Here is a 19,405-nt window from a genome sequence, read left to right as displayed (position 1 = left end):
TAAGGAGTGACAATTGTATATAAATAAACTGTGTGCTGCAATTAAATGATGCAGCTTAGTTAACTGATTTAAAGATCAATTCTAAAGTGGCAAACTCCTCCGCATTTAGCCAAAATATGAACTGAACTTTATTTGTACATGTAAAAAAAAAAAAGAAGAAGGGTCTGACCAGAAATATAAGTTTAAGAGTTTCCATGAAACAAAAGTCAACCATTAATAGGAGGTAAAATTCCATAACCTTTCAGTGATTAAAAGGTATTTGGTAAAAAGAAGGTTTTTGCATTTAGTATGTTTTAGCTTATTAGATGACATGTATCTAAATAAAAGTACTCCTAAATATTTTAGTCATTTGTTACTCACAAAGAATCTATAAATGTCATTGCCCATTAAAGCCTGAGATTCTCTAATTAACATAAATCAAGTAGGACCATACAAGACTGAAATAACTGCCTGCATCCACTTTGCTTCATGCTGGAGATGCACATAAGGAATGCAAATGATCATCATCTTACCCTTCATCTGGGACTGCTGCGTCACTGGGTTGTGTTTCCTGCACGTCACCCGACTCCGTCAGCTGCTCTGTTGCAAGGCTGCAGGATTTCCTTGGCGTCAGTGTTTCACTCAGCTCTCTGAGTGATTCAACACGTTCCTCAATAGAAGCAGCTCCCTCAGTGACAGCCTGGGAAGCAATACAGTATGAACTTCTGAGAAACTAAAAAAACAAATATCTCTGATGTTCTGTAAACACCGGGCAGTTTGCTGCGCAGCAAAGTTAGATGTTGACGTTAATGTTAAAGTGACGCGTGTACCTGTTGCCGCTGCAAAGAATTATGGTCAGCCGGGTCAGTAGCTTCATGGAGAGCGTTAGTATGCATTTCACACTGCACAACCGACAATGACCGCTTCCCGTCTCTGAGCTTACACCACAAGACGGGAACAAAGGCAGCCATTTCTCTGCGTACATCCTGAGTGTGACACAAACAAGCGGGAACTCACTTTGGGGACATTTTTATGGAAAGTTAGTCAGACATATGTTAGTAGTGTTAAGTTGATTTATTAAAACTAAACTGGATTCATTTGGGAGAGAAAAAAATTCAACTTCCTGTTAGAAGATACAAGAGATTAGAATAAAATCTGGACTTGGTGTTACTTAACGCATTAATATGCATCATTTTCCACTGTATTAAAACATCCTTTGCGTTACGATAACGGTGATGCCACCAACGCAAAAGAATGTTTATCACTTCATACGATGTTATAACGTAATCAAGCTTTAGGTATTGATCAGCTTTTAGTGTGTTTATGAACTCCTTTGATATTTAGTTTACGCCTTTACATTTAAAACTAAATAAAAACTTTGGTTCAACCTTTGCCAGTTGTTCAACTAGTCCCTTACAGACTCTGTGTCCACTTCCTGTCATACCTCCCACTGCGTTCTGACCGAGTCGGAGAGGAGCATCAGGTCCTGGAGCTGCGGCCCCGAGCAGAAGGCCCCAAAACCTTCCACCGCAACCAGGAACTCTTCGAGCACGGCGGGCTGCAGAATTTGCAAAGCTTTCTGCACGAAAAAGACACACAGCTGGACCAACACGCACAAACAAAATACTGGTAGCAACGCACAGCAAAACACCAACAGACCCTGAAAGGATGTGTTCTGATTCTGAAATTACATTTTCGGTACGTTTCAGGGTCTGGATGTCGCAGCTCAAGAAGCACGTTTTAAGCGCTTAACAAGCAACAAGTACGTAGAGGGCTGGCTTTAAAAATCACTTTGAAATCTTCTGAAAATGAAAACTTAAGAAATTGAAATGTAAACCATCTGTTGTTACTGTTGCTGACTTAATGAATGATACTTTAATGTCCGGGTTAGAGATTCTATTCAATGTCCTTCCCTGTTTGAAACTGTACCTGTTTCTTCTTTACTTGCGACTCTGAAATCTCTTTGCCGCCGAATAACTTCATGGCTTGCTGGATGTGTCCCTGCAGACGAGACCTGGCCTTCTCCAGCCGGCTCCTCGCCATCGACTGGGCTTTGGAGTGGACTTCGCTGCGGACCAGAACCGGAGGCTGCGGGGGTTTATCACTCTGTCGGGTGTTCGGTTGCCCTCCTGCTCTGGATTTGTGCTTGATGTTGTGAGTTGGTGAGGATGCTGAGCTTTTCTCTTGCTCGCTGACTGAACTCGCTTTATGTTCAGACAGAACTGGACTCGCTGGACTCTTTACACCGACAGGAGTTTGGCTAAAACTTGAAGCTTGATAGCAGGATTTAGGAAACGACTGCTCTGATTCAGCTTCTTTGGGAGATTGAAGAAGAGGAGCGTGAATGTGAGCTACTGGTTCCCTCACAGGTTGAGGTGCCATTTGGATCACAACACAGGGTACGACCATGTCTTTTCCCTCCTGTGTGTTCATGTGCTGGTTTTCAGACCAACCCTGGAGACCTCTTGTCCTCCGTTGAGGAGATGGAATCTGAGGTGAACGCTGATTTGCGTCCAGAGTTTGCAGCGAAATATTCCCGATCTGGTCAACATGTTTGGTTCTGGCCACGACAAATAACCCCGTCTCCGTCTGTTTCTGTGTCTGACAGACTGTTTCAACAGACCGCTGATTCTTTGGGAGTTCACCGACTTGCTGTTTCAACCCAATGGAACTAAACATTGCAAGAATCTCCTAAAAAAAATGAAAAATATATTTTTAAAAAAAAGCATGAATATGAGTAGCTGTGAAAGGACTGAAAAACAGTCACCGTAATTTGATTTAACTCACCTGGCAGTGGGAAACTGACTCGGAGATCCTGCCCTGCATGTCAGAGGTACTGAGGTGCTGCAGATGAGAGGTTTTCTGTAGTCCCGCCACAAAGTCCTGCAGATCCTGACCCTCAGTTACAACCTGGTCCACAAGCTGCACGCCTCGAGAGATCAGCACCTACAAAGTGGTACGGTTTGGATTGGAAATTCTGGACTGACAAATTTGAAAGAGCTCATTTATGTTGTATATTTGACCTAAAGTCTAACAAAAGGCCTAATTAGCAGGAGCGTGATGTTTTGCTTTACTTTGGCTGGGGGTTCCAATGCAGAGCGTCCTCGGTGAGTTTTGTCCTTCAGGTGGTTGTAGCGGTCCAGAGCGTCTGTGCTCCAGTGATCCAGCTCAGCCAGACGGCCTTCCAGCCTCGACGCAGCCCGCTGCAGCTCCCCACAGGTCCTCTCCGCTTCAGCGAGCATCTGCCATACAGATACAAGCAATTAGACCGAGCTCTGTCCTTTGGTTGCTGTATTATAACACAAGAGAGTAGTTGGACTGCACCGGATTTACACAGAGTTCACCTGTGCACTGATTTAGTAATCTTGGCACAGATTGGGTTTAGTAAAAAGAGAGAAGAGGGAATTATTCCTGCATCACAGTGGGTACCTGTGGGACAGTTTGCTGCGGTTTTCCTAAGTGGCTTGTTAGAAGGTCTGTGTGAGGGTTGGGAGAGGATACGTCCACTTCTGACATCTTTTTACTCAGTAACTGATTGAAAGGAACAAAAAGACAAAAATATAAGATCAGGCAATGAAAGATTATTCAACTATTTTCTATTCTTGGCTGCTGATGTCATGTTCAGTTGTCTGAAGTTTTAGTTCACCTGTATTTTCTGCCTGTTAGCCTTCAGTGGGGCTGAAGCCACCTCCAGTGGTTGTCTCAGAAGCCAGCTGGCCTCCTGGGACAGTGAAGACACCAGCTGAAGACACGCAGCAATGACACTGGCCTCTGATGACAGTTCCTAAGAAAGAAATCCTTCATGACCGTCAATCCTCTTTGACCTATGCGTGTCTTTTTATCTCTGTGCCCTTTGTATGCTAACTTTTAATGACACATTCAAAATTTAAAAAAAAAATGCAAAAAACTCAAATTGTATTTAAACAAGTCATCTTGACCATATCTCAGGTCATAAAAAGTATCTGTGGGAAGAACATGGATACTCACAAACTTTGTCTTCTTCATGCATTCGGCCCACTGCATGTTGACTTTGCTGAGTTGCTCAGCCAGAGTGAGGCTGGTAGAGGTTTCTGTCACTTCAGTGAGAAAGTTCCCCGCCTCATTTAACTGGGCCTGGCAGGAAGTCCACTCACTCATTTCCTACAGTATCAACCGAATCATTTAGATATAAACATAGATTATTGGAGCTTTAAATGACTCCATAGAGAGAGCCATTAATGAATATTTGTGTAATATTCAGGCCAGACGGACAGAAGTTACCTGTGTTGCCGGAGACTGTATCTTCTGTTTCAGCCATGCCTGCAGAGAAGTGAAGCACTTGTTGTACGTCTCCCACGCAGACGTCGCTCTCTCCATCGTCCCTCCGGCTGCCGTCACAGCCTGCGTGACCACTTCAGCTTCACTCTGTGCTTCCTTCACCTGACGGGTAACAAGCTGGGAATATTCACCTGAGGAGTGAAGAGATGGTGAGAGACAAGTCTTGCCTTTAAAATAAATAAATAAACAAATGCATGATCAGAGGACTTTGAATTGGTGTTTTAGCTCCTACTTAGTGCTGCTTTGCTGATGTAAGTATTCGCCCTCTGCTTCAGGTTTTCGAGTGCGTCCCTCAGAATCAAAAGCAGGTTTTGGCGCTCAACTGTTTCCTGGAAAACCAATCAACACTTTTTTCTTTTTCTTTTTTCACTTTTTCTGAATTTTCAGGAAAAATACGTTCTTAGACGAATCACTGGATCTAACAGATTTTCACATTTTCACAACAAAAGCCAAATGGATTACTAGTTCATGTGATAATATGTCATTTCCTGTAAGTTATTGCTGTTCACATTACTTTGTTTTTAGAGCTGGTGAAACAAGGTTTGTCATGTTGCTTTTTCAGATATACACTCACATGCCAGTCCTGCTGAAGAACACGTATGTTCTCCAGAGACCCGTAGGGAGCTTTCCAGGACTGGAGCTTATTTCTAATGTGGCTCAGGAGGTCCAGCACGGTGTGGCGGGATTCCTGGTATTCCAGCTTGATCCCCTGATACTTAGCTGTGACTCGAACGCTGGTTAAACTGTTTTCAAATAAAGATGTCATTGCATTATTTTACAGTTTCTTTTATCTATTGCAAACAAACTGCCGGTAAATACTTTTAAAACACAGGACTTAAAGATTTATGGTTTTAAACATGCATGTAATGATGATATACATTTTTTTTTAATGAATTTCTGTAATGGCATACCGCTTTTTTATTTCATCAAACATTTCAACAGGCACCACTAGATTTCCTGAGTCATCCATGTTGTGGTGAGCATCGAGGATGTTGACGTAGTGGATCATCTCCTTATTTAAAGTCTAAAAAAAAACAAAAAAAACAAGATTGCAAGGACATAAACTAAATAATGACAATAGGTGCCAAGCTTAATGTCATAGGTCTCTAAGATATTGTTATGCTTCCTGTTTACATTTATGTCTGCTCCATACATCGTTTCAGTGTTGTTTCAGGATTTTAGAATACTACCGTCCACTTTTGATTTTTGACGCAGGAAAAAATTTAATTTGTTCTGTAGATTTATAACAAAAAAACCAAACCTTTAGGGTGTCTTGTTGAGCTCTTGCTTCTTTAGCAGCACCTGCGTGATCCGTCATCCTCCCTCCGTCCTCTGTTAGCCCCGCCTCCGCACGCTGCAGCCACACAACGACCGAGTCCAGAGGAGGAGGGAGACTCAGGTCCAGATTAGCTTTACACCTCTGCAGCTGAAAAATGACACGTGAACAACCTGGTGTGAGACATTTTCACACAATAACAGGAGAAAAGTCTTCTCTCAACTTTCTACTCTAATTCGTAATGAATTCATTTTCTAACACCAAAAACATGTATATATAAAAAAAAAAAAAAGAAAAAAAAAAGCCCTGAGTGTGACCGTGCTGCTTATTATGCTCGGCGGATTTCCTCACCTCGTCCTCCAGACGATCCCAAGCGGCCCGCAGAGCTCTCTGCTCTTGGTTCAGCTCCGGGCAGCGTCTTGTTGAAGCGAGCAGGGTCATCACCGGTCTCCTTTGATCCGCAAAGGAGCCGGCGAGGCTCTGAAACACCTGGTGAATCGACCACAGTGACAACTTCCAATCACTCCAAAACGATACAAAATAAACACACCGATGTGAATGAATGTTTGTGTTCTTGTGCTTTGCTTTACCTGATATTTTTCTGCATAACTTGATTTCTCTGCAGCTGTCCACGCTTCCGACAGCTCCTGATAGGATCGCTGCAGCCAGCAAGTCACCTCTTGTGCTCGCTCGCTCGGAGAAACCTAAATGTTCACAGTCAAAGCTGTCAATGATTATTTTTTGATGCCATGAGAGTGTTAACTGAGGTCAGTAACAGTGTTAGAGCGGTTATCCTCAAATCTCTTTCCACTCTATGAAAGAATGATTTTAGAAAAGTTCTCTGCATGTTATAAACATCAGTCACATGCAGCGGCTTTATTTGTCAATAAAAATGTGCCCCATTAATTTAAATATTGAAGCAACAGAGAGCCATGCATATATAAGGTAACTGAAGAAGTGCCCCGGTGTGTACCTGGTGTAACGGTGAGACAGCGATTGCTGGAGTGAAGTGAGCAGGTAAATTCACAGGTGAGAAAAAGGAGGGCTCGGCTGGAGGAAACAGCTACAACATCACCACCACCAGATCAGAGCAGGGAAGGGAAATCAGAGTGGGAGGAAGATGGAAGGGAAGACGGTTGACAACCTTCACTTTCATGCAGGAGTTTGTAGAAGGTCAAATAAGGAAGTAGAAGGTGCTGAAAGATTATTAACGACCAACTGAAACAGTAATTATACATTAGGTTCAGTCTAATGTTCAGTTTAATGGTTGACTGGTCGTTGATCTGTGTGAATCTCTGTTTTATTTAGTTGGTGTGAAGTCAATGTGACATTTAGATTATGAATCCTGGTTTGACTGCTAACCTGCAGGTGGTCATCAGGCGCTGGCATGTCGTTGGAGTACTGCAGAAACTGGGCCACATAGGTCATAATGGACTTTTCCTCGGGGTCCTTGACGTCGATGTCTGAGGTGAAAGAAAACAAGGAAAGGTTTTAGTGTCTTATATCACATGAACTAAAAAGAGCGCTCTCAAGAACGTTATGTTAGTAAAAACTGAAAATCAAAATGCACATTTACATCCATAAAGGTGTAAATCTCTGAATTGTTTACTTTTTGCTTTTCCATTGTTACAACAACTTGCATTTTCTCTGATGTACAACAATCAAGGTTTTGCCTATAAGCGATAATTAAGTGGAGTTATTCTTGAGAATGATTCATCTTGTTACCCAGTAACATAACAAATATCCACGTGAAACACTGTGTAACAATTATTTTTATCAGCCCCACCCTGGGGCTCCAGCAGGCGGGGGATGTGCAGCTCCTGCTCGGCCAGGTGAAACGCTTCTTCCAGGTTCTCCTGGTTGCTTCTGGACTGGACCAGCGAGAGATCAACCAGCTGTGGTCTAAGAGAGCACAGGATGGCCAAGAAGGCCTCGCCACTTCTCCAGCTGGACTTAAAGTTCTTCACACTGACAGAGCAGCAAACCCTGGACAGACAACAGGGATAAAAAGGTTTAGGCCTATTTGGGGTCATTTATAATCATTATCACTGGAATGCATGACAATTAAGACAAAACTTAAATCATTGTTGACATTAATTACAAACATGACGCGCTTCTGTCATAGCCTACTATTTTATCTCCCTTTAGGTTAGAGTAGGGCTAAACAGCCTGATAAAAGCCTCCGGTGTGCATGTTCTGCCTATAGAGCGTGCTCAGTATGTATTCAACCGGCCAGCATGGAAATTTGTCTCACCAGACATCAGATTTTAAAACTCTGTGTACTGTGAAATACAGAGAGGCGGTTAATCAGCATTGTATGAATTTGTTCGTTAAGGGCTTAAACGCGACAGACGCAAATTTTTATGTAAAAGTCCTGCGCTCAAACCTTTAAAGCTAAAAAAATCTATTTAAAAAAAAAAACAAAAAAAACCAGCACCTTTGGCATTGGTCCCTGACCCACATGAGCAGGGCCTTCTTGGCAGATACTCGGAAGCGTCTGTGGAGAGGCGAGGTCCGACCTGCGAGGACCGGACTGGCTGGGACGGGGCTGCCGGACCACGAGTCCAGGCTGGCCAGAGAGTCGAGGGAGGAATGACGAGAATCGAAGGAGAGCGTGTTGGCCAGCTCCTCAATCTAAAACAGACAGAGAGAGTTCAACAGTGTTTGAACATCAAAATATTTATATCAGTATCAGTAGTTATAGCGAATGAGTGTGTGCTGCAGTGGTACTCACATGACAGTGGAGGATGATGGTCCATACGAGGCCCAGGATGATGGACGGCCGCCCGTCTATGATATCTGGGATGTTTATGTTCACCAACTTGATCTACAGTAAACAATCACGATAAAAGTGTTCAACACACGTCAGATACACGTGTTGTGTTGCAATTTTTTTTTTTTTATGTGCAAACGTACAGATTTTTTCTTGAGAAAGTTCAGTGCCGTCTCAATGTTGGCCCTCTGCTGGAAAACCCCTCGGCCTCTTTGTCTTTTCTGGGAAAGACAATTAATCAAAATCAGCAGGTATAAAATTATTCATATTCATTTAAGCATGTTTTTGCGCTGTTTCGACTTTTTACCTTCATGGTTCTTGTATACTGATTAATTATAGTTCTCTAGGGGGAGTTTGAGATCTATTTATTTCGCTGATGTCACAAGAGAAACTCACCATTGACTGACCGCTCATCACCTCCAACAGGTCCAGCAGGCGCGACCCGTCTCTGAGGTCAGAGAACAGGTCGGACACAAAAGACGGAGGGCATCTCTGTAACGACGCACAAAATTACTGATTTATCTGTCCAGCAGCACAATATAACAATAAAATAACCAACACAATATAATAAAAGCCTAATGTTGTATGTGTTAAAGTACAATAAGATTTAGTGGATCTCTCCTCTGATTAATCTCAGCTGATGAAGGCAATGTACTCAATAAACTGCTGTTGTTCTTAAAACATCAAAACAGGAAGTAGCAGAGTTTTTTTTATCTCGTAAAAATATCAAATAAAATAACACATTAGACGGCTGTATTTAAATAACCTTCGGTCATTTTTGTTGGGAAATTAGGTGAATTTTACACAAAGAAGGAAGTTGTTGTGCTTTCTCGTGTCATGCTGTAAAAGGGGAATAAAAGGTTGATGGAAATGTAATTTCTGAACTTGAATAATCTCAAGTGCAACAGGAAGCACCAAGGTTTATGAAATGTGAGAAACAAAGCGATGTGTCAACATGTATTTGGACTGTGAAATGAATTATTTCCATGTGATACAAAGCATCTTTAAATGCACCTCAGAGCCCACAAATTCTGTCACATTCATATTTTACTGCCATGAGACTGTCGTGTGTTTTTTCAAGGACAGTTTCTGGGTCAAAGTTTCAGGTCAACAGGGATCATTGATCACCAGACATAAAGGAAGTATCTCCAGCTAGCGATTGTCAGTGGACTCAGCTCGCTGTGACAGACGGGTGGGTTCTGAACGAGTGATTTTGGCGTCGGAGCGCAGTCTTATGGGCATGAGGTCATGAGGTTGGTGGTCGGGTTCAGATTACATCCTGTTCTGCTCCACTGAAGCACTATTTATATTTCAGGCCCGTGTCAGCAGTCTCTTTCCGATGAGATCCAGCGCGAGCTGCCGTCTGACCAGTGAGTCAGCATGTTGCACTCTACAGCCGACTTCATACAATTTATAGCTCAGCGTGACATCATCAGCGCGCTCGATGTTCTCGGAAATGTTTGATACGTCACCACTCGTTCTCTGTCTGAATATCACTTGAATAAAGAGTGCTAAAATATAAATGTATTTAAAGGCAAAACTTCAGCCTTCAGTTCTGTTCTTTAATGTGCTTCATGTGATGCTGCAGATAACTTGTGTGCAACCTTTACAGCCCAAATACAGTCGGCCGATAATGACCCACATATATTACATATATATATACTGTTGTCCGATATGAAACCTTTTTGTTTCCAACATAATGCAGAAAAAGATGCTTGCGTGATTTAGAAATCGCTTCACTTTGGTTCTTTATATTTATTTATAATTATTACATTCCCAGTGAAGTTCACTGTTTCAATGCACTGATGTAATTTTGGACAATAATGTTCATCTTATTTTATCTGATCTAAAACTGTAAAATATCCTGCTCCTATTGCACATCTTTCTCACAAGTGTTTAATGAGCACATTTCAGGCGATATATCGCTAACAGATTTTTTTTTTACTTCCTAATCTGCATTGGCCTGAAAATTCAAGGATCAGTCGGGCTCTGCTTGTGTACATTTTTTCATGAGTACTTTCCTGCACTGTTTCTCTTGTCTCCTTCCACTCTATTCTTTCAAAAATGAAACAAAATCTATTTCAAATTTTTGCGGAGGAACTGTTGATAAAGCAACCGGCATTAATTCAGAAAACTATTTGACGCAACTTCAAGTAAAAATACGGCTTTAAAAATCATAAAAGAGGTCAAATTTACATTTATAACTACTGATTGCATTATTTTACATCAAAATGGGTTGCATGCAATAAAATATATGAATTCATATTATAAGCAAAAACACACATGTATGACATCCTAACATACCTTAGAGAGTTGAGCATTTATCCAGTTGGTGAATGTCCTTCTCTGAATCTGTTCATGCTCCACTGTTTGGGAAACAGAGAGAGAAACTGTTGATACGCCAGCAAAATGTTTTAAATTTAACGGTTTCTGGCACGATCACATTGCTGAAATACGAGACACTAAAATAGATATTATAACACTGACGGGAAATACAAGCACAGTCAGGCAGATTGATTCATGCAAAAACTCACAACTGACAAAAGCAATTTTTACTTCTGTGAAATGTTCATTTGAACTGCAGCTGGACTGAAAACCACCAACTATGCAATAAACACACAAATACACTGTCAAACACATAACAGTGTATTTCTCACAAAAAAAAAACTGGGAATCCCTTGAATGTTCATGACTGGACTGTGCTGCTGCAGAGTCCAAAATAATGATAATAATAATTAAAAAAAACCTTTATTTATGAAGCACCTTTCATAGAAAAAATGCAGCTCAACTAGTTCAGACTTTCCGATGTGCAACAGCAGCATGAACCTTGGTGCGAGTTGCAGGTGCATTCGGGCCATAATACTCACCGACGTCCGAAAACTGAACGACTTTTCGACCCTCCATTGTCACAACCAACCAACAGCCAGTGAACCCATGAACGCTGACCGAGCCCAGTGTGCTCTCTAACAACGGGAAACTTCCCTCTCTTCTTTCCCACCGGACGAACTCGCAGTGAAAGGCTTCTTCTTTTAGCTAAAGCGAGGTTAAGGATCTGGCTACAAGACGGGATGGCTTCCAAGACAGCGACAGACATAGATACTGAGGTGCACGTGCACGCGCACACGCACACGCACGCACACACACACACACACACACACACTGAGCGACATTGGCGTTCTTCAGGGGTACTAGACCACATCCTGAGCTCCTGTTGCCAAAACATGAACTTCTACTATATATAACATTATAGAGACGCTACTTCCTGGTTACAGTAATATGGACATGATGGAAAGCTTAAAAAGACACTGCATGCAGGTAGATTTGAGACATACCTGCTGCAGCATTGTAAGTTAAGCCCGTGATCACCTGGGACGGAGCATTTTGGTGTCCACAGTTTATTTTCGTCACAGGAATGAAATGGTATTTATGATCTACTCAAAGTAAATTACTGCTTAATAGTTCTTAAGACATTATTAACTGTATCCTACGTAAGTAGTTGAATGATATTTAAAATTAGATGATTTTGCCGTTTCATTCATCCTTAACCACAACTTTCAGGAAGAGCAGCGTTCGCTCTCAAGAATCTTAAAACATGCGTGTTGTGAGTTTGTGCTGCCATTCAGCATGAAACTGCTAAATTACACATCCAAAGTCACTTTTCTTGCAGTAGATCTGGGAACTTTTGTCTGACGCGATCGGAAAGGCAAACAGTCACTATTCATGGGCTCGCCTGTTGATGTCAAATTTGAGCGTGAATCTGACTCATCAATTCTGCTGTTTGTTTAAGAGCCTGCCAAGACAGGGAACTTCTGAGCATTTTAATCACTTCGCTCCACCCAGTTCACCTGGCAGACGCAGTACAAACAAGAAAAAAAACCATCCCCACATCCAGTCAATAACAGCTGCCAAACTGTCAGGCCAAAATTAACAACTTTGGACTCCATTGGTAAGAGAAACCTTAGCATTTTTTTTTATATATATATAATAAATCTCCTTATTCCTATCACCAAGTTACAGTGAGATTTTTTTTTTTTTAATTAAAAAAAATCTAAATAAATTGAGCAAAAAAACTAAAATAACAAAAAAACATTTTTCCTTTAACCTGATCAAAACTGTAAATTAGAGGGTAAATAATAGTTCTGCTGTTATTGAACATGTTTTATAATTTTTAACAGCAAATCCGATGCAACAGAACCGAGGCACAACAACCAAACACTAACGAGACAGCATTCAAAGTCTGATGACTTTGACAGTTCACTGATTCCCTTTAACCTTAAATATGCCATTTAAATTTCAGTATCTAAATTTCATTTTCAATATTCAGCCACTTCATTAGGTCATAAATTTATATTTCAAATCTCATAATTTATTGTATTTTGCCTGAATGTTTTCTACTTTTCCCAAAACATTATTAGTATTTGATAGGTTGTTGATCCCAGGTGGTAGTCGGCCACCACACTGACTCCCCACTACAGCACATCACGTCACAACATCTATAAAAGTACAGAAATAGTCTGACCTTGGAGGAGCATGTGCACATTGTCAATGTCCAAAGGAATGACTCCATCGTCTTCCTCCGCTCCACCTGAAGCCATGAAGTCTCCGACCGCAGCACCGGATCGACCTCAGGAGAGTCCAGGAGACCAAATCACTAAATCATCGACTCAAAAGGAAAATCACAACACCAAAAAAAAACCAAAAAAACAAAACTGAACAATGCAGTTTCTTTTTTTTTTTTTTTCCAAAACATTCAGTTGCCTCTAAATGCCTGAGTAGTTATGTCAGGAACGCACTGATCCACACCCTTACCGGCACACACACATGCAAGCACGCACATGCAAACACGGCTGTATGGTAACACACGGCCATAACGTTGCAATATAAAAATAGATGGCGTGGTCACAAATCTTCAACATACCTGTAGCAGGGCTGCAGTCAGTGCAGACAGCTACTGTGCATATTAACAATGAAGCATCTGGTAGAGAGTGAACGGTGTTCAGTAAGTCTCCTCAGCTGTGTCCTTTGAAAATGGAACAACTCTGTGTTGATTCACAACGCTCGGTGTCTTCAAATAGGACTTGGCCTTTCGGTGTTCAGAAATGAAACAAGGTGCCTCTTGCCTATCGGAGCATGAGCACAGAAGAGTGGAAAGTCCCGCCCACGGCAGGTCCAAATCACTCCTGCAGACTCTCGGACAAACTGAGCACCCTTTGGATCAAAAGTAATGGTAGATTGGGAAATCCCAGAGTCAACTTCTTAGGCTGTCAGCTTCATTTGTAAAAGCGAAAGCAAAGCCTTTTGTTGACGGAAACAAAAGTGTATTTTTTTCTGTCCTGTTTTTCCTGTTTGCTTGTGCGATATTGTGATAAAGGAACTGGGGAAAACCTTTGATTCGGGGCATAAAAGTTCAACTTTTTCCGGCTTCTTTTATGGTTTTACTGCGACTCATGACTATAAAACACAGAAGTTAATGATTATCCGTTTCTTCTTTTATATTCTCAGTGGATTTCATAGTTACCTTTAAGGCTTCTTAGTTATAATTCATACCATATTAAATGGTTATAGGGAGCACTTTGTTGTTCAATTCCTGACCTGAAATGTCTCATTATTGATGTCATTAAATTGTTTCACCTGAAGAGGGTGCATCAACAGTAGGGCAGGTAACACAATACCATTTTTACCCTTGAGAGCAGTGCCAGTGTTTTATTTGTTGTTTCACTATGGTGAGCAGACAGAGCTGCTGCACAGACTGTCAGCCTCGCAGCAGCTGCAACCTCACTTCAAATTCCCACCTCTGTTGTGACTTCGGCAGAACAAGATACGGCCTAAAAGCAGGACAGGTCATTAGATGGTTAAATTGTTCCTCTTAACCAGGCAAATTAAAGACAGGAAATGAATGATGGAAATTTAACATGAAGAAGGGGGACGAAAGGTTATTGTTGTGCGTTATTCAAAGGAAATTGTTAAAGCATGAACATGACATGACAACTCACACAACTTTCTATTTAGACTTATAAAGGCCCAAAGGTGCCACCAGAAAAACAATATTTTTCAGTTATTATTTACTTAAACTTTTAAGTTTTCCTTAAAAACTTAAAAACATACTGTTGGTTTGCCCCGAGAAATGATCAACAAAAAGAAAAACTACGATTAAAATCGTGTTTCCACAGCTGGGTGGATACGACAACGGGTGGAATTGAATTCCAAGACTTATTTAAAAAGTTTGAATTCAACTTAATGCAATTAAGTTGTTATGCTACTATCTATTGAATATGTTACTTTATCAATTATTAAAATGAAGTTGGACACACGTCTTGGGGTAAAGAAGCACGTGCTGTCGTAATATTAATTCGGTTTTGATTATAAAAACAAGTGAAGACATCATTACGTCCTCGGGACGGAGCCAACAGATAGTTAAGACGGTCTAATAAGCCGTTGTTTTTTTTTTTTGTTTTTTTTTTAATAAGGCTTACCTCCATGTTGTGGCGCTGCAAAACCAAAGCACGAATGCAGCGCGACGCGGCTGAGCGTAGAAGAAGAGTTCCTCCGCGATATGTGAGCGTAGAAGAAGAGTTCCTCCGCGATATGTGAGCGTAGAAGAAGAGTTCCTCCGCGACTTTGACGTGCAGCAGTAGCAGCAGCAGCTGTGTTGACCTTCCTCCGGCAGCGTGACAAACCGAGAGGTGAGGACAGAGTTCACATTTATTTGGCAAAGGGGACTTACTGGTGACTCGCTGCAGTGCAACGGGGGATTAATAAAGAAGCAGGTGTCTCTTTCCGTGCTTCTTAAACGCGCTGCTGCTTTTTCTGCGGGCGCCCGGCCCGGCCTTTTAGCTAAGGCTTGGGTTAGCAGAGGAGATGCTAATCCGCCATTGACGGAAGTAGTTTGAGTTAAAGTGAAGTTAAACCGACGCAGGACGAGTCTCCAGGTCAAGTAGTCAAGTGTCCACTTGCAGCTGTCGTCTTTCCTCGCGTGTGACCGAGGTTACAAGTTAGCTGGAGCCAGCTGAGGGTCAAAGACGACGAGGGTCCTGAATCCTTCATGTTGAGCAGCGTCACTGTCTGCATGAAGGAACGAGTTCATCCTCTTTTATTTATTATTATTATTATTATTATTATTATTATTATTATCTAGAATTAGCGCAGCCTGACGTAACAACTAATACGAACTTAGAGTTAATGAGGTGCATCACATCAGGAAATGTGGAGAAATTGTGAATGAAGTTTGGTTTGTATGTTCCAGATGTGTATATACTGTGCACTTTATATTTAATATGTTTTACTGTTATTTTAGTTCTTTATCTATAAATGCTGCTGTAGCGAAAGAATTTCCCCTCGGGGATTAATAAAGTATATACCTATCTATCTATCTATCTATATATATATATATATTTATCTATCTATATGTCTATATATATCTGTATCTATATATATCTATTTTATATATATATATCTACATATCTATCTGTCTATATATATATATTATCTATCTATCTATATTTATTTATTTATCTATCTATATATATATATTTATCTATCTATATGTCTATATATATCTATATATATCTATTATATATATATATATATCTACATATCTGTCTATATATATATATATTATCTATCTATATATATTTATTTATCTATCTCTATCTATCTATCTATCTATCTGTCTATATATATATCTGTCTATCTATATGTCTACAGAAATATGCTGTTGTTTAAAGTTGTGTAATTTCCTTCCAGACACTTTAGGACCGTGTTGTTGCTCTCTCCTACAGATGGCTGGACGCATGTTTGCGAACTGGTGGGCTGTGGTGAGCCCTTACTACACCAAGGCCTACCAGGAGGTATGGGTGGGCGTCGGCCTCATGACATACCTGTACTACAAGATTTCCTATGGCGGTGAGTTCAAGACCTGCTGATTTTTTTTATTTATTTTTTTTACAGTATGTGGGGAAACACGGCTGCAATCACACAAACTGAACGTGCAGAAGACTGAAAAACATTTTCACTTTTTTTGTGCCGGGGGGGGAGAGAGCTGCACTCAATTGTAAACAATTGCGTGACAAAACCAATCGTCCTCAGCGTCCGGACATAAATACTGACGTTGGACATCAGTGTGAAATAAATCTGCCGCTCATGCAGCTGAAGAAATGCTTGATCATTGCATACTTGACTGTGCCAGTTGTCTGGGTTAAATGTGACTCATAATGTTTGTGTTTTTCCTTCTCCAGGCAAGAAGGCTGTGAAGGCCAGTAAGTAACATTTGTATTCATACGATATGATGAGGCTTGTGAAATATGATCAATATATATACTGTGAAACAACACAAGCTTGTCGACATTCACGTGGCACGGACGCATTTACACAGTAGTGGTAGCTACACCTCAGGACCCCTGGTACGTGGCTGCATTGACCATTTAGGGAAATGTTGTAAATCTTTGAGGACTGATTTATGAAAATAATAAACTGGAGAGGTCAAGTCAGTTTGTCAGAGGTTGCACACTTGCATGTGTTCACCTCTAGATGTCACTGATGGGTCACATGCACAGTCTTGTCTTCTGGCTGATATATAATTAGATTCAGACTTTATCAATCCCACAGTGGGCAAATTTAGTCATCACAGCAGCACAGAAAACAAAAAAGGTGCACACAATATGAAAACATTTACAAATATATATAAGAAATAAGATAGATAACAATTATAAAAAAAATAAGCAATGAATAAATACACACAAACTATATACACAATAACAAATAAAATAGAATAAAAATGAATAAATACAGCTTGGGATGAATGGAGAAAATGTATAGGTGCTATGAATGGTGGTGGTTTTGGTGCCAAAATAAATTGATTATAGTTTATTCTTGCCCAGTTGGACAGAGATGTGACATTAAACATGTTTATTTATTTTTTTTTGCAGAGCCTGCCCACTGAGTGGTTCAGCATGCTGACCTTCCCCCTGCTGTGAAATAGTGCCCCATGCCCCCAAATCCAGAAGTCCACCTTCATATTTGATTATTTTTTTTTGTTAATATGAAACAAATAAAAATTGCTAACCTAAACTTTAAGTCATTTTATTGACTTTTCTTTTTTTGTTGCTAAAATCTGTATGATGAACTAGTTTTGCACACAGTGATGGCTGTACACTGATAAAGGCTTCACAAAATATCAATTACGAATAAAAAGGTATGGCAATAAACCTCTGAGCAACACTGGGAGGAGATTGTGATGTCAAAGGGGAAAAACTGCATTTTTAGTAAGTATGCTTCTTGTGGTTCATGTGGTCAATACATACTTTGTTACCATTGTACTTTCAACACGGACATAAAAATCCACTGACTAACGCCGTCCTTTGATGATGACTAAAAATTAAAAGATATCTAAGGGGACTTCAGCCCAATATGGTCAGTGGAAACAGATATGGTCAGTTCAGATCAGACTGTGTGGTCCCTTTGGACAATCTTTCTCTTTTTGTCAGTGTTTGTCGCACCCTCTTAGAAAAGAAAAGGAGGAATGGGTGAGCTATTTATAGCCAACAAATCCCCGGTTGGGTTTGTATTTTAACTTATTGAACAGGGACTAAACCACCATATTTGGTGCTGAGTGGGTGTTGGTGTGCTTCTGGGAAGGCAGAAATCTCTCGTGTTTTGGGAAGGAAACGAGGCCACTGGATCACAATGATAACCTGCAATCACATTTAAACCGCGTTACTTTTACGTGACATGATTTTGAATGGCTCTCTATAGATTCCACATCGGTTATATAATTCTGCTGAAGTGCTCACTGGGTTATGGCACAAAGGGGCTGGCTGCATCACAAACTGAATGGCTGAGAAAAATCAATAGCAAATGAATAGGTTTCTGTGTACAGTTTGGTTCAGTGAACTGAGTGAGCTGACCGGAGTCCTGCTCGGGGCCACAGATGTAGCGCCCGGTGAGGAAGTGCACATTTGTTGGTGATAAGACCGCTACGTACAGGTGTAAACGCTCTTTATACGCCAGAACAACTGACGTATACAAAGATGGTTTTCTCGGTATAACGACAAAGTCATGGTTTGTAGTATAAGGTCAAGCCTCTCAATATCCCACACTTGTGCAAAAATATCTTGCTTCAATACGTCTATTTAGACGCTAATTAAATTGTGTTAAAACTTAAAAACAAATTCCTCCAAAAACAGCCTTGAGAGACCCCTGAATGATGTAATAGATGCAATTATTTCTTCGTAATGTTCGTCTTTCGGGACAGACGGTTGCATTTAGCGGATGGGATGAGATGCTCTTTCTGGTATGTAGACTTTTATGACATAATGTAACGTCATTAAATAAATGTCTGGTTACAATGTCTGAGGGAGCTGTCATTGCTGCATCCTGCTTCAAAAGGTTTTTGTTCCATGGGTGTCTAAATATTCAAAATATAGCCTATGAAAAAATTTTTACTTTTATGTTACATAAAATTTGAAGTAAATAAATCAGCAAAATGCACTGGAAATATCACGAGTCATACTCAGAAAATTGCCCCTTTAATGTGGGCACTGATGGTGTTTTAGGGATTGAAACATCCAGTTCGATTCACTGATGAGCCAACGTGTATTGTACAAATAATTTGGTCTAAGTAGCATTTTAATGTAGTTGGCGGTGGAGTTAATTTTCACAACTGTTGTCCTTTTAACCAAGGCTATATTTCAACAAAATTCAAAGACCAGAGAAGCCAATCTCAGGCTCGGACTACACGCCGCTTTTTGTAAGACACACGAGTTGGAAACCGCTGGTTTTAATATTTAGCAATGCGTTGTAGTTTAAAAGCGTGTTCACATGATCTACCGTGTCAAATCTTATTCTAAAGAGGAACTAAAATGGTCAAATAACTGTAAACGAAGTGCAATAAAGTAGCTCCGATATTTCCCTCTGAAATGTGGTGGAGTGGAAGTATAAAGTGGCATTAAAGCGGAAATACTCAAGGAAAGTACGAGCGACTCCAAATATCAGAGTAAATGTACTTGTCCACTTTCCGCTACTACACTCTCTTACGATTGTTTAAAAAAAACAAAACGCACTGG

The 19,405-nt window shown here is 40.6% G+C and overlaps 2 protein-coding genes across 9 annotated transcripts in view; one reads left to right on the top strand and one right to left on the bottom strand.

The window, feature by feature from the left end:
* The window catches only part of syne2a (spectrin repeat containing, nuclear envelope 2a), a 75,049-nt gene extending 61,579 nt beyond the window's left edge, over window positions 1-13,470 (bottom strand). For 6 of the 7 annotated variants that reach the window (XM_069161675.1, XM_069161680.1, XM_069161676.1 and 3 more), the window contains exons 1-25: window positions 13,264-13,470; window positions 12,865-12,969; window positions 10,650-10,711; window positions 8,742-8,837; window positions 8,489-8,566; window positions 8,307-8,399; window positions 8,010-8,206; window positions 7,359-7,558; window positions 6,935-7,035; window positions 6,546-6,635; window positions 6,163-6,276; window positions 5,924-6,061; window positions 5,558-5,722; window positions 5,208-5,320; window positions 4,871-5,039; window positions 4,529-4,625; window positions 4,240-4,427; window positions 3,967-4,119; window positions 3,626-3,763; window positions 3,409-3,510; window positions 3,054-3,221; window positions 2,767-2,925; window positions 1,909-2,670; window positions 1,424-1,558; window positions 513-679 (exon numbers count right to left, since the gene is read on the bottom strand). In XM_069161675.1, the coding sequence (XP_069017776.1) occupies window positions 513-679; window positions 1,424-1,558; window positions 1,909-2,670; window positions 2,767-2,925; window positions 3,054-3,221; window positions 3,409-3,510; window positions 3,626-3,763; window positions 3,967-4,119; window positions 4,240-4,427; window positions 4,529-4,625; window positions 4,871-5,039; window positions 5,208-5,320; window positions 5,558-5,722; window positions 5,924-6,061; window positions 6,163-6,276; window positions 6,546-6,635; window positions 6,935-7,035; window positions 7,359-7,558; window positions 8,010-8,206; window positions 8,307-8,399; window positions 8,489-8,566; window positions 8,742-8,837; window positions 10,650-10,711; window positions 12,865-12,940 (3,761 nt within the window). In that variant the 5' untranslated portion in view covers window positions 12,941-12,969; window positions 13,264-13,470. The remainder of the gene's footprint in view (window positions 1-512; window positions 680-1,423; window positions 1,559-1,908; window positions 2,671-2,766; window positions 2,926-3,053; window positions 3,222-3,408; window positions 3,511-3,625; window positions 3,764-3,966; window positions 4,120-4,239; window positions 4,428-4,528; window positions 4,626-4,870; window positions 5,040-5,207; window positions 5,321-5,557; window positions 5,723-5,923; window positions 6,062-6,162; window positions 6,277-6,545; window positions 6,636-6,934; window positions 7,036-7,358; window positions 7,559-8,009; window positions 8,207-8,306; window positions 8,400-8,488; window positions 8,567-8,741; window positions 8,838-10,649; window positions 10,712-12,864; window positions 12,970-13,263) is intronic. The other variant, XM_069161681.1, reaches the window with a different exon arrangement.
* A 1,448-nt stretch (window positions 13,471-14,918) lies between these two features.
* atp5mj (ATP synthase membrane subunit j) lies at window positions 14,919-17,417 on the top strand. 2 transcript variants are annotated; one of them, XM_069161799.1, is made up of 4 exons: window positions 14,919-15,028; window positions 16,124-16,247; window positions 16,580-16,600; window positions 17,270-17,417. In XM_069161799.1, exons 2-4 carry the CDS (start codon window positions 16,124-16,126, stop codon window positions 17,281-17,283), a joined length of 159 nt encoding a protein of 52 aa, XP_069017900.1. In that variant the 5' UTR covers window positions 14,919-15,028; the 3' UTR covers window positions 17,284-17,417. The 2 variants fall into 2 exon arrangements, with proteins under 2 accessions (XP_069017900.1, XP_069017901.1); XM_069161800.1 differs by having other exon boundaries at window positions 14,926-15,028; window positions 16,089-16,247.
* Window positions 17,418-19,405: the final 1,988 nt, after the last annotated feature.

This window comes from Embiotoca jacksoni, unplaced genomic scaffold (assembly GCF_022577435.1).
Source record: "Embiotoca jacksoni isolate LCO1_2020_lvr unplaced genomic scaffold, fEmbJac1.0.p SCAF_29, whole genome shotgun sequence".
Lineage (NCBI taxonomy): Eukaryota > Metazoa > Chordata > Actinopteri > Embiotocidae > Embiotoca > Embiotoca jacksoni.
The sequence above is the reverse complement of the archived record's forward strand: the minus strand, read 5'-3'. Positions and strand labels throughout refer to the sequence as shown.